The sequence below is a fragment of the Camelus dromedarius genome, chromosome 3 (genome assembly GCF_036321535.1).
Source record: "Camelus dromedarius isolate mCamDro1 chromosome 3, mCamDro1.pat, whole genome shotgun sequence".
Lineage (NCBI taxonomy): Eukaryota > Metazoa > Chordata > Mammalia > Artiodactyla > Camelidae > Camelus > Camelus dromedarius.
Window position 1 is genome coordinate 112,867,446 of NC_087438.1, and position 14,168 is coordinate 112,881,613.

Here is a 14,168-nt window from a genome sequence, read left to right on the forward strand (position 1 = left end):
GAAAAGCAAGAAACAGTGTAAATACATGTTGAAAACCAGTATGACAGTTTTGATTGTCTAGTACTAACTTCGATGTCAAAGTTCATAAGGTGATCAAAGTTTTTAAGAGAAAGCTGATGAGTGAAACTGTGTATGCACTGCCTGAAAAACAGTGGAAATCGTTAAGCAGACTGGCCCGTGGGGCTTTGATATTTTCTTAATTTGATCAAGCATCAGAGAAGGCAAAGTGAATCTAACTTTCTGGTTTTCTCTTCAGCAGTACGAACTAGGTGGTTAAACTTTGTGTCTTCCTTCTTAAGTCAGAAGTCTGGCCGTGAGTTGAAAGCTATAAAAAAAATAAGGACCGGAAAACAGAAATGTGAAATACAGACGGCATTATACAATGCTACCGTCCCAGCTTGCTAGAACAGAGAGCAAACTAAGTCAGAGGTTCTCAGTCATGAATTTTGAATCATTCACAGGTGTGCTCCCAAATTTTGAATAATGTGTAAATAAAAAATGAAGTGTTGCTTCAGCTGAGGTGTGGCAGTCATCAGCCCATCCGTCTCCTTCCAGGCCCAGGGTTAGGGTTAGGGTTAGGGTTAGGGTTAGGGTTAAGGTTAGGGTTGGAAGGACTGAACTTCCACATCCTCTTGTGCAGGTGGGGTCACAGTCCTGGCCATGGGGCGGTGTGTCCACTGCCGGGAAGAGCATGTAATTGCTAATGGACAGGCTTCCGGACCCCCTTCCCTTGCCATGACCATCAGGAAGGTTCAGGACAAATTCGGCTGTCTGCGCCAAACACAGCAGCCCTGCCAACTCACTGACAGACACAGAGACAGTATATGTGACATAATCGTTTGTTTTGAAGCCACAGAGATCTTGAGGGGTTCGGGTCCTACTACAGCGTAACGTTGCTCTCCTGACTGGAGCGAAAGCACACACACTATGGAGTGCCGTTTGTCCGCCAGGCTGCTGGGCTGAGAGGCTCGTGCCTTGGCAAACAGAGCTGGGGTCTCTGTGGGGGCCTCACCTCTATTAGGAGGTGAGACTGATGCCAAAGGAGTCCCTGCTTTTGTGAAAACATCTCAGTACTTTTTCTTAGGTCTACGAGAACCCTTTGGTCAGAAGTGTAAACAGTGCTGAAGGATGGCCAAGTTCACTGCACCGTAGATAACTTCAACTTTATCTGCAATTTTATCTCTTCAAACAGGGCACCAAAAAGTTTAATATCTGACCACATACCTTTTACACAAAGGCTGAAAATTAGTTTTAAATCTGAGATCACTGGTAGGTCTCTGGACACCAGCCTGACTACCACTAGAGGGGGCCCTCTGCTCTGTTTTCTGCCTAACAAGGACTGCCAGCAGGACGGTGAGAAACTTCCAGCTACGTCTGGGGAGAAACCCATTCTGGCCTAGCCACTTCCCTAAATGTAAAACTGTGCTGGTGTCAGTCTGGATGGATAGAATCACCCAGGAAGCGCTGAAATGCACATTCACCCCAAAGGCTGACTCAGTACGTCTAAACTGGGGTTCAGAAATTTTTTTAAAAAGCTCCCTGATGCTTCTGCTGCAGAGTTAGGTTTGCTACCATTGCTATGCAGGATTTCAAAGAACTCAGACTTCTCAATCAAAAAGTTTTGCCATCTGCAGGGCATTCTTTGACAGGGATCACGATATCAGAAGCCCAGCTAGGTAGAACCTCCAAGAACAGAACTTCAGCAAGACACTTTACAATAATCATCATCACAGGAATAAAACAGGGTTATCTTCAAATTTAAATTTATTAAGACATTCAGCTATGTCTGTCAGTCTACATCCAAATTTGCTACTAAAAATAAAATAAAGTCACATCCCACATTAGGAATACCAAGTCTGAAAAACACTTTTTGAGCCAAGCCTATTGTATAAATAAATGACTAGTTTCTTTTCATATCAAAATTCCCATAAAAAAATTACATTCCCCCCTCCCCAGATCTACTGGTAGCCATGATGAATGTAAAAATTTAAATATGACACATCCTTGTCAAAGAAAAGGTGCAAAGTCTATTAACAGCTTTAAAAGCGGCATTTGCAGAGTGTGATCATACAGTCATGTACTCATTCCCAAAGTGCAAATATTGCCGTTATTTAACACTGTTTTGATTCAGCTGCAGGATTTGAACGTTACACAGGATTGAAAAGTAGTGCACGCAGGGCCTTTATCGGTGCCCTAAAGCCCTTCCCACTTTGGTCCCCTACACTAACGTGGACTCCAAAGTGTTCACCAGAGTTTTAGTTTACTTCACACAGCCAACACAGTATACAATGTATTAACAAAAGTCTCATATACATCAAAATATTGAAGACTCCATCATAAAGTTCAGGAGTCTCAGATTACATGAATGCACCCACAAGGCCCCAGTGCCCACCCCCCTCCCCCAAAGCACTTACGAAGTATGAGCGTGCTTCAATCTTTGAATACAATCAATGCTTTTACATCTTTGATTTCATTTCAGTGCTGTACAAGTAATCACCTGACTGAGTTCCAATTAACTGAGGGAGAAGGGGGTGGAGAAAAGGGCTGGTCGCTACTCATACTTTGTAACGAGAATGATCCTGTCCCACAGAAAGTGAAGCGTTGGTCCCACCTCTGCCTGCTTCCTCCCATGCCGGCCTCATGCTCCTTATCCTCCTCTCGTCAGCCCCTTTCAGACACTCAAATCTGTTTTATTTATCAGATCAGGGGCAGTTTCTGAAGCTGCTGAGGTTGAATTTTCTTGGCAAACCTCTACCAAACATCAGCAAAGGATACATAAATACACTGCGGTTAGCATACATTGCAAAATTTCTCCCACACTGTCAAGGGGATGAAAGCAGGCCATCTCCACTGAGAGTACTTCCTGGATTAGATCCTTGGAATGTCAAGGTTCCCGCCTAATCACCTCATACATTCATTCCTCGCATCTGAGCCCAAAGCACATTGTGAGCTAACTTCTCCGCCGGGGCAGCAAAGCGTTACTCCTGCTCCCGTTCTTGCAGGCTGACCTCAGCAGGACACGCTTCCCCTTTCGCAGTAACGGGATTGTCCTTGGGCTCACAGGTCCCTTCCTGGCTATCTGATCTTCTGGCAACGCATGCGTCATGGTCCCTAGAACCTTCTTGCACCCCAGTCCCTCGAGGACGCTCCTGGCCCGGGGGTTCAGTACCTTCCTGAAGCACGTTTTGCTCGGCTCCAGCAGGAGGCTGTGCACCCGGCTCAGGCCCCAAGCCTGGCAGCTGAGAGGAGTTTTTGAGGTGGCAGTGGCACAGAGGGCAGGTCTCCTGGACATACAGCCACTTCTTGAGGCAGCCTGCGTGGAAGAAGTGACTGCAGGGCGTGATTACAGCAGATTTCATGTCCTAAAGAGGGGGGAAGATACCCCATAAATGCCTGTTATCTAAAATCTTTGCTGCCGCGCCCAAGTTCTAATTCCAACATTCCTTTCCCACAAATTCTCCACAGAAAATATGTAACACAGATCTTAGAATAAAACTCATCTTATATTTTAGTAATAATCCGCCTGACACCAGAGACCCCTTTATACAAATAATGCAAGAACCACTGGATAAGCAATTTGTAAAAAGAAGTAAAAACCTAAAATGAGGAAGAAACAATCTTCTTAACTGGGTTCTCCCTTAGTATGAAACATGAGGTGACACAACTGTAGCAGTGTGATCTCTGGGTCGCCATCGGTATGGCACAAGTATAATTAAAACCTCGGAAAATACGACGCGGACAGAACTTTTCCCACCATTTTGCTTCAACACAGCTCAACAGAGTATTCCATGGTGAGCTTATTGGCAAGGAGATAATCAGCCACATAACACCAGGGTATTGGCAAGGAAGTGGCAATCTCGTTAGGGACGATGTACATCCCGGTCTTCAGGATATGGCATAAGCCAGTGTTTCTCAATTTGCATTGGAACCACCAGGGGTGCTTGTTAACCATGCATATTCTGGGCGCCCCTCAAGACCTACTGATCTGGATATCCGAAGATGGCATTCACAGATCCACAGACACAGCAAGCCACCCATGTGACTTCTGTGCACACTCAAGTTCGATAACCACTGGGATAACAAGTGGTATACTTGGCATTAACAGTCCTTGCATTAAGATATTTGGGGAGGGAAGGCTGAGGAAAGGAAGTTTAAATTGTAAGAACAGACATTTGATGGATCAACCATTAATTCTGTTTAAAGTCCCAAAACAAGGAGTTGTGGGTATCGAAGAAATTCCTTGCCAAGAACTGGTAACACCTGGGAGTGAATTTTTAAGCAGAAAGCCATCCAAGGAAAAGCAGCCAGCTGGGAAGTTCAGCATTCTGACGTTCATGTTCTGTGTGGTATCAGCAGGGAGTTCTAGCACCTCAAAAAAAGTGATGTGACAACAGGAAACACAAAAAGGCGACTCTTACACCCCAGAGATGGTGCTTTTAGACCTCGGTGCCCTGAATCTGCCCTCGCTGTGCTTTGCTCTGAGTACAACAAGGCTACTGAGCACAATGGAGCCAGAACGAAGACAGTGACCACTTAACCTGGGGGGAAAACTACATTACTCCTCAGATCCCCGCCCCAAGTGCAAAAACAACCTGGAAAACATTATTTTGCTAGTATCTAAAAGTACACTCTGAGAACAATCAAAAAGTGGTAGGTGAATTCTTCTCTCAGGAAAAATTCTTATTCTAGATAGTCTTGACATACACACATACACACACATCCCATCACACTGTAAACCAGCCTTGGAGAAGGCACCTCCCTGGATGCTCACTGACACTATCCAGAGCTGTATTCCACCAGCCCATGCTCTTCAAGAGTGATTTTAAACAGTTTGTATCATTGCTCCTAATTTCCATCCACACTTCCAACAGTACAGGTTAGCTGTCAAAGCTGCTACTCAGTCACCCTCTTGCATAGGTGGACTGATGACTAAACTCTAGGCCTATTTTTTATTATTGTTATATTTCCAAGGGCACAGGTGCCAGGTGGGCCAAGTGCAATGGTACACATCGGTTGCCTCTACCATCTCTCCTCCCGCCCCCCTCTTACACACACACAGGCTGTACCATCTCAGATACCCCTCAACCCACAGGTAAGCACATACTCTCTCCACCTATGTTAAGTGAATGAACATTTCTTCCCACCCTGGGAATACTGGAAGGAAAAGAGTCAGAATCTTGGCACACCACTTTTCAGAAGCTGCCGACTCCTGATTGATAGTATATATTTGACAGTACATATATATATGTGTGCGTGTGTATATATAAGTATATATATATTCAGGAGTAAAATATAAAATACACCTAACCTGTTTTTCCTTTATTTGCGGGTGAGCAATAATGTTGAAAATAACAATAAATTAGAACTTCAGGGACTAAATTAAAAACCTACTTTAGACATAAAATGGAAATATTTTTTTTATCAGGTCTTTAGTAATTTCTGAGGCCCACTTTTTTTTTTCACCCAGGAGATAATTTCTGCCTGGTAATGTAACTTGAGTTTGGGTAATAAGGATGAAGTCCCAAGGGATACACAACATGGCCCACCCAAATGGCTTCTTACTGTGAGCGTTACCTGATAACAGATGGCACAAATATCATTGTGTTTCTCAAGCTGCTCTTTCGTAGCAATGGGTAACGATTTAATCTTATTCACAGCATCCCTGCGGAGAAGGAAGCTCTTCCACCCCAGCTGGGCCCGAAGCCACACATTATAGTAGGAATGGATGAAGATGATCATTGAGCCCATGACTGTCCACTCCCCAAAGATGGTCTCCGAGACGCCGTAGGCCACCACGCAGAGGGCCACAAGAAACTCCAGCAGGCGGTAGGTGCCATTCACATAGTAGATGACATCGTCCATGTTTTCCACTGGCTCTTTTCTGAATTCCTCAACCATAAATAGGACATAAATAAAAAGTGTTCCCAGAACCTGGAAGAAAATTATGTATAATAAGACAACATAATCACTAAGAAAGGTTTTTCACAGACTTAAAACAGTAACACATTCCTAATACATTTAGGAAGCCAGATGTAATATCCAGAGGACCACAGTGGTGTTACTAAGACGTGGGTGAACCAGCAACCCAGGTGTCAGACACTGAAAGTCACACCTTGCCACAGAACTCTCCTAAAGTGACTCTGATCAGTAATCAGCTTTCTCTGACTTTCCCTTCTTCCCTTTTCCCCTTTCCTCTGGTCATCAAAATCCTCACAATTCTGTTTAAATTTTCCTAATTCTGTAACCATAACTTATTCCTCAACTTTCAAAGAACCTTTACTCCTACAAGGAACGATGAATACATCTTTACTGCCAGAGCTACATTTTCTTTTACTTCTTACTGATCAGGCAGCCAAGATCTACCTTCAAGTTACAGTAAGCTTATCATTCCCAGGGTAATGTTGTGGGTATGTGTAAAATATACATTATAGCTGTGTAACACATACACAGATGTCATATTTATATATATCATGAAACTATGAATATTTCCAAGTGGGCATTTGCTAAAAAGTGTGCTCCAAACAAGTGCTTAAGTTTTTTAATATTTGATAGTTACTTTTCTGTTTTAAGAATTACATGACAGCTCTATATCATACCATTTTGAAAAAACAGATATTGCAAAGTTTAATTATCTTGATAAAAAGAAATACAGTGATGTAGATTGGCCTAATGTTTTAACTGGCCTACCTTCTAACCCCTATGCTCAAATAAATGTAATGCATTCTAGCAAAAAGGGTGGGAAGTAATCACCTAAATAGGCCACTTAACATCATCAATCTTGAAAAAGTTTAATTTCTTTTCTGGAAGGAAAAAATAAGAAAATCGGTTATTATATAAAGTCAATTAATCCTGGGCTTACCTGAAGAGAGGTGAGAATGCTGCTGGAAATAATGATAAGAAGCCAGAAGTCCATGTGGAAAAACTGGCAAATCATGTAAGCCATATAAGCAGGGAATACCAGTAAAAATAAGCAAAGGCTCACAGCACGGAAGTGTTTCCATAAACTCCTAGAGAAGGAAAAGTATTCTTTAAACACGACTGTCACCAGCAGCACAACCAACAGGTCCTGTGCCATGCCTCAGTCCTGCAGCATGCACCGCGCAGCCTTCTCCAGACCAGCCATGGTGCTGGACTTCAGGGCAAGTCACGGCAAAGGTGGGGGCTCCCAAGTCCCTGACTCGTTCCTAGTCTCCTAGCCTCCACACTCAGTCAACCGCCAAGTATCGTCAATTCTTTTTTTTTTTCCCCTCAATAGTTTGCTTTCAGCCTCATTCTTATTCCTAGCAATTTCAAAGTGATTTCAGGCTTTTGCAGCATCATAGCTTAACAATTTTAACAGTAATTTAATTTGCAGTCTTAAGTCATGACGTCCTCTCCTCGCCCGCACCACTCGTGATGGAAGTCTCTGTGGCCGTCAGTGCGGCGTCACTAAGAGGAACGGCTCCCAAGTAGCAGGGCTGTCACTCCTCTCAACTGCTGAGACGGGAGGCAACTATGAACTGCCGCACTCTCAGACCTACTGGCGGATCTTCCTGCCTTCCAGCCCCCGCGCCTGGACAGACTCATCTTCCTAAAGCTCAGCCAGCACAAAACTGTCAGCGCCTCCTCTAAACTTTCCAGCCTGGCATTTGAGGTCCCCCACTCCCAATTTTTCAGTCCAAACTGCTCAGTATCTGTTCCCCCCCACTGTAAGCAAAGATGGTTAATTAACTGCCTTCTCAGAAAAAAACATAAACACTCTTTAATATCCCACCAGAAACACCTCTATCCCACTCTTCTTCTAAACCCTTCAGACTAGCTCAAGCTAAATATATTTACACGGGCAATATAATCCTTTCCCCAGGAATCACTCAGAACTCTTAACACCAGTACCAAACAATCATACAATGAACTGAAGCACTGTGTCAATACACAGATATTTATACATAACACATTTTTCATATATATCATATGTATCTAAAGTTCTTTATATTTCTGTTTTATATTTATTACCTAAATAAAAATAGAAAATAGTTATGCATGTGTGTGTATACACACACACACACACACACACAAATAAAAAATTCTTATCACCCAAACTTAAACTCTAGCTCCTAAGGACAAAGTCTTGTCTGTAAGTGTCAAATAATACTTGAAAATTCACTTCTGCCTGCTATTTTTCAAATTACTTTCCATCTATTACTACCATTTCTTACCTACCCGTCTATTCATCCAACTGAAAAGCCCTATGATGTAGGCAGGACAAAAGTTAATTCATCGTTTTTACAAAGGGGAATAGTCACATGTATAACTTAATGCTTTTAAGACACACAACATGTCGAGATTTCTCAGACTTAGATTTCAGCTTCTGATTCCACTTGAACCCTCCTTGTCAACAGTGGTATACGCAGCAGGAGTTCCCCCACCCGAGTTACAGCAAAAGAAGAAGGAACATAATCTTTTCTTCTACCTCTTTGTACACTGCAATATTTTAATAGATTGTTCTTTAAATATACCCCAAATTTAATACAGATCATATGCCAACTTCTTCTAATAGAAAAATATAAAAAACCCCATCAACAAGTGCCTTAAGCAGAACTTTGAAAAATCTTTTTGTGCAACAGAAGAAAAGGCATGATTTCCACCTCCTACATGTTTATTATTTACTTTATATATCCAATTTATAAGCCAATAGATTATGTATTAAAAAAAAAAAAAGATGCTCGATACTTCCATTTCCTGGGCAAATCAGAGTTTGACTCTGATTCAAAGCTGGGGTGACTTTTTAACATAGGGATTACAAATCAAAAGAAATCAGCATGAGCCCAAAACAGCTGCCCCCTCTCTCAGAAACAAAACACAGTTAACAACCTACGTAAATTGAATATCAAGACTTAAAATTATTATTTAATGATTTCCTATAAAAATGAACACATATTATTTTAAAACATTATGAGGAAATGTGAATTTCAACCAAAACAGTTTAAAGCTCACAGCTGTAACAAAAATTAAGCTGGCTTGACTAAATATTAGTACCTGCAGTATGTCCTCAAATCCATGCAAAGGACCTCAAGGAGACACAAAAGGAGCGTGACTCATCCCTCCTACCTTAACTATGATACAGGTGGGAGGGAAAACAACCACACACAAAGTCAAGCGCTATGCTGTGCAGGACTCTACAACTAGCAATTCTGAGAAGAAAGTGAATTATTATCATGGCTAAAATTAAAGCTAGGTACTTTGAACGCATTTTACATCTTCTCTTGCCAAACATTTCTCTTATCAGAAGTTGTGTCAAACATAAACCTGCCACTATAGCTCTACTTTGAGATTCCAAATATAAAAGGCTTATTTTTTTAAAGATAGGCAGGCAGAAAGGGACCACTATAACAGTAGTTATACTAGGACAATTTGCCTTAAAACTTTAAATACATTTTTCAAAATCAAGCTAGCCATGATCCATTTATATAATATAGGTACATATTTACATATACATACGAACATACTTATACACAGACATAGAAGAGTAAATACATTATGCCAACAGTTTTAAATTCATGTCTGACTTCTGTGTTTTATATACACACACACATAAATACATATATATCCTTATTTAAGCATTTAAAATCCAACAAAAATCTAATTTAAAATTAAATATAGAAAGAATAGAGGAAAATGATACTGGAATCTTATTCCATTAATAGTTTAAGCACTATAAAATGAAAATAAAAAATTTTGATTCACCCCAACCTATTTCATGAAAAGTTGGTCATCTGAAAATCTGCTGTATAATTTGAGTATATATTTATGTATATATATTTGAGCTGTTTCTATATTCTTGGGCAAGTGTGAATATTATGAACATCTCCCAGTTTATAACGATCATTTCTAATTTATCTTTAGGTTTAGAAAATATTAACTGTAATAGATTTACCGCGCTTTTCTTTCACAATCGTAGTCATTCTTAGTCTCAGTCTTTCACAGTCAGCTCCATCAGTTTAAGAAATTTTTTCCTATCTGAAGGTGTAAAATACACTACCCTATGTAGAGATTTAATTTTTTGTTTTGATATTTAAGTCTCTCCCATTCTGGAGCTGATTTCTTTTCTTTACGGTTGTGAGACAGGAATTCCATCCTTTAGCAAACAGAAACCACTTTTCCCAGCCACACTACAGAAGAGCACCACCTGTCCCCACTCATGTGACACGCATCTCTGTCACGCACCAAAGTTCCACACAGACACGGGCCTGTTTGGGGCCCTCTGTTCCACTGATCCAGCTGTCTATACTTGAGCCCAATTATTCATAGTATCTCCTACTGTGAGTGAAATAAACTTTATCTTACTCAAATCATCTGATTTCAGTATGGATTTGGACTGGCTTCACAGAATGAGCTGGGGTAGGAGAGGTGAGTATTTTTTCTAAAGCCTGGAAGTGTCTGTTAAAAACAGGGATAATCTGTGCCTTCAAAGTTCGGCAGATCTTGCCTATAATGCCATTTGGGTCAGGATGTTTACCACGTGCTTCCATTTCTGCAACAGTTACAGAACTGTCCATGCTTTCTAATTCTTGAGTCAGTTCTAGTAAGTTACATTTTTCTCACAACTATTCCATTTCATTTGTTTAAAAAAGTATTGCCATTTAACTGCTGATCATATTCTCTTATTACCATAGGTAATGGTGGGAGAGAAGACAGACCGGAACAGTTCACTCCCATTTTATGCTTTTACAGCCAAGAGCCTCTCTTGACTCAGGCGAATGCTGCTACAGACAGCAGTAATAACACTGACACCAACCCAAAATAACTACTCCACACCCACACACAGGGCTTCTCAGCCTTGCTCCTCTCCCTCTAAATTTCCTCTGCCAGCAATGAGGTGAGTTCAGCATCCCGAAAGGACTCAGAACTGGATTTACTGGCTCTTATGACAGTGGAATCATGGTTTTTTTTTTGTTTGTTTCTCTTTTCCAAACTTTCTACAGAATTACATTAGTCTTTTAACTAGTATAATTAATAATACTAAAAATATACCGCCAGAGACGACAAAATAGTAATTGTACTTCAGTCAAAACCCAATTTAAGTGACTATTTAACTCAGTTCACTGAATTCAGCATCTCAAATGCTCCTAGTGAGAAACCCTAAACCTCAAAATCATATCTCAAATAACTATGATTATGATGATTTAAATTATCTGAAACATATCCAAGAGCTTTCAGCTTATTTACATTAAGCTGATTCTTTCAGCCATTCTACTATTTGAGAAAATTTTCAGAATGCTTGGTAATATGGGATTAGGGATAGAAAGATAAATCTGATGAACTATAATTAAAATGATAATTTGGAATGTTTTAAAAATCTTCTGTCAAAATTCAGTCTCCCCCAAAGATTGCCTGTTTCCTTACTCATAAAACAGTATCAAAGAAGCAATTAAATCAAGTATTTCAATAATTGATAATCAGAATGTATAGACAGATGTCGAAAAAAAGAGCAGCAATGTATTTCAAGCAATTCATTATAGAATGTCCTTGTATAAATTACAATAAGTCAAAATAGCATTTTAAAGAGCTAAGTAATCATTTGACTTTTATTCCCTAAGGAAATTTCTGTAGTATGAGATGAACGTGAATCCAGCTGGTCCCCAGAAGGTGTCAAGAATCCCCATCATAACCTCAGTTAGTTGCAAAAAGCCATCAGATGAGACTATTATTCCATAGATGTGTATCTTTATGACTGCGTGACAGCCTTTATTTCTTTATCTTCATTTGCATTTCTATCAATGCTTTCTCTCCTTTAGCATTACACAGAATAAAATTAAATATTATTTGTCATATTTCCTGAACTAAATGCTATGCTCTATGTTCTTAATTTTAAAGCTGGAAAAATATAAAAAGTATTACATTTCTCTGAAGAAAAAGTTTACGTGTATTTATTTGGCTCTCAGTGTGACTTTTAACTATAGGAATGTTTAGAGAAAAGAAAAAGCAGAAGTCAAATATATAGGAAAAACAAAAATGTGCACTTGTTAATAAGCTAATACCAATTATTTACCCATTTTCTGACTCTAAACAAAATTAAATCTTTAGACAAGAAATTCACGCAAAGAATATGACAAAAATTTCTTTTGGAAAGTTTCTTACTTGTCTCTCGATGCTCCCAGCGCCAGAACAATAGGGTCTGCAATCTCCAGCATAGACTGCAGGATAGAAGCTACAACAATGAAGAGGATAATACTGAGCAGGAATGCCCGGTGGACAACCTGCAGCTCTATCAGACCCGTCTGCACTGCCAGGATTAACAGCGTAACTCCTTCTGTCATGCCCCTAAAAAAAGCAGACATTTTCCGAAAAACAATCAGAATCACATTTAATCCCAAGAGGAAGTAATCCAAAGGCTGAGACTGTTGTTCCATATTTGTGATCTATTCTGACTTGAACAAAAAACCTGATGAGAGTATTAATTTATTAAATAACATCAATGTAACAGCACAAAATCATAATACATCACCACATCAAAATACATCACCACATGTGCAAAACATTCTTATCCTATTATTTTAGCATATAATGAGGAGAAAAAAGCAACTTCTAAGATAAATAAAGTGTTCTAACCAGGTTTGCTAATGGACCAGATACCTCTACTATTCTTAGATATCCACTGAATTATCCATACTTACATCATGAGCTATATCCTGATTATAAAAGATAAAATCATAGGTGAATGTCCTTATAATCTTGGATTAGGAAAGGTCTCCTTAAAAAGAACGTGAGAACCAAAGACATAATACATTTTTTGAAATTCAATTTGCATGTGGAAAATACATACAAAGTCCTAAGACTTTCTTATCCTATTGACTTACGAAGAACTTGCAAATACATGAGAAGTGAGCAAAGGAGAGGTACAGTTTCAAATCCACATATTAGCAAATATCTTAAAGTTTAATGACCCAAGTACTGACAAGGAATGTAAAAAAATATGGACAGACTAACATGGAGCTATCAACAGATATAACACTTCTGGAAAGAAATTTGCTGATAAATTTAAAATGTACATATTCTTGAACAACAATCCTACTGGCACTTCACCCTATGGATGTACCACAGAAGTTAAGATACAAATATATAAGACATAATAGAGAATAATGGAACATGTTCCGTGACATCAGGGTGATACAATCAGTAAAAACTAGACTGAAAAACTAAGTAGGACAATCTCATGTCTTCAAAGAATAAAATTAAAAGGAAAAACAGACAGCAGGGACTTAAATACTGAAAGAGACTTAAGGGGCATACCAATCAACTGCAGTAACAGGCCTTATTTGGATCCTGAGTTGAGCAAACAAAATGTTTTTAAAAATTTAGATAATTAGGGCAATTTGAAGACCAACTAGGTATTTGATGTTAAGGAATTTTTGTATTAAAAATGAATGCTCTATTGTAGTTCTTTTTTTCCCACAAGATACATAGGTAAAATGATATTATATCTGGGATTTGCTCCAAACAAATGCAGCTAGGTTATGGAAGACGGGGCAGGGTGGGTGGAGGACAGGGGCACACGACACGAGACGGCCATGTCACTGGAGACAGTACCAGGTACACGGGGGTTCATTTTACTACTCTCTCAACTTTGTTAGTTTAAAATTTTCCTAATTAAGGGTTTAAAAAAGAGAGAGATAGAAAAAAGATACTCACAGCAGCATTATTTTTAAATAGCAAACAAAACAAAACAAAACAAAAACCCACCAAAAAAGAGTACATCTATTTTTGTAATACTATGTCTTCATCAAAAAGAATGAGATGCATTTTTATGTGTCCACGTAAAAAACAAAACAAAACACCAACCTAAACCATATTAAGTGAAAAACTAAGGTGCAGAATGGTGTGTATAGAATGTGGCAATAAATCTATAATAAACTGTAAAATAACTGTCTATGGCTACTGCCTGTGGGGAAAGGAGATGGGAAGTCGGGGGAGCATGTTGTCACTTTCCATCTGGTGTTTTCTGAATGGTATGAATTTTGCGAACTTAAATATGAATTATTTTTCTTTCTTGCCCCCACCCCCTTTTTCCATTATAGAGGTGCTAGCTGGAACTGGCAAGAAAATTAGAGAGGACAGCTTTTTTTTCTTTTCTGTCATAAAAAAAACTAACATATACAACAAAATTAAAATATCCCCTCAATTTACACAGT

At 39.4% G+C, this 14,168-nt stretch overlaps 1 protein-coding gene across 3 annotated transcripts in view; it reads right to left on the reverse strand.

Moving 5' to 3' along the window:
• Nucleotides 1-1,746: 1,746 nt before the first annotated feature.
• RNF145 (ring finger protein 145) overlaps nucleotides 1,747-14,168 on the reverse strand; it is a 51,862-nt gene continuing 39,440 nt past the window's right edge. For all 3 annotated transcript variants that reach the window (XM_064484510.1, XM_064484512.1, XM_031449424.2), the window contains exons 8-11: nucleotides 12,118-12,300; nucleotides 6,860-7,007; nucleotides 5,575-5,931; nucleotides 1,747-3,362 (exon numbers count right to left, since the gene is read on the reverse strand). In XM_064484510.1, coding sequence (XP_064340580.1) covers nucleotides 2,979-3,362; nucleotides 5,575-5,931; nucleotides 6,860-7,007; nucleotides 12,118-12,300 — 1,072 coding nt within the window. In that variant the 3' untranslated portion in view covers nucleotides 1,747-2,978. The remainder of the gene's footprint in view (nucleotides 3,363-5,574; nucleotides 5,932-6,859; nucleotides 7,008-12,117; nucleotides 12,301-14,168) is intronic.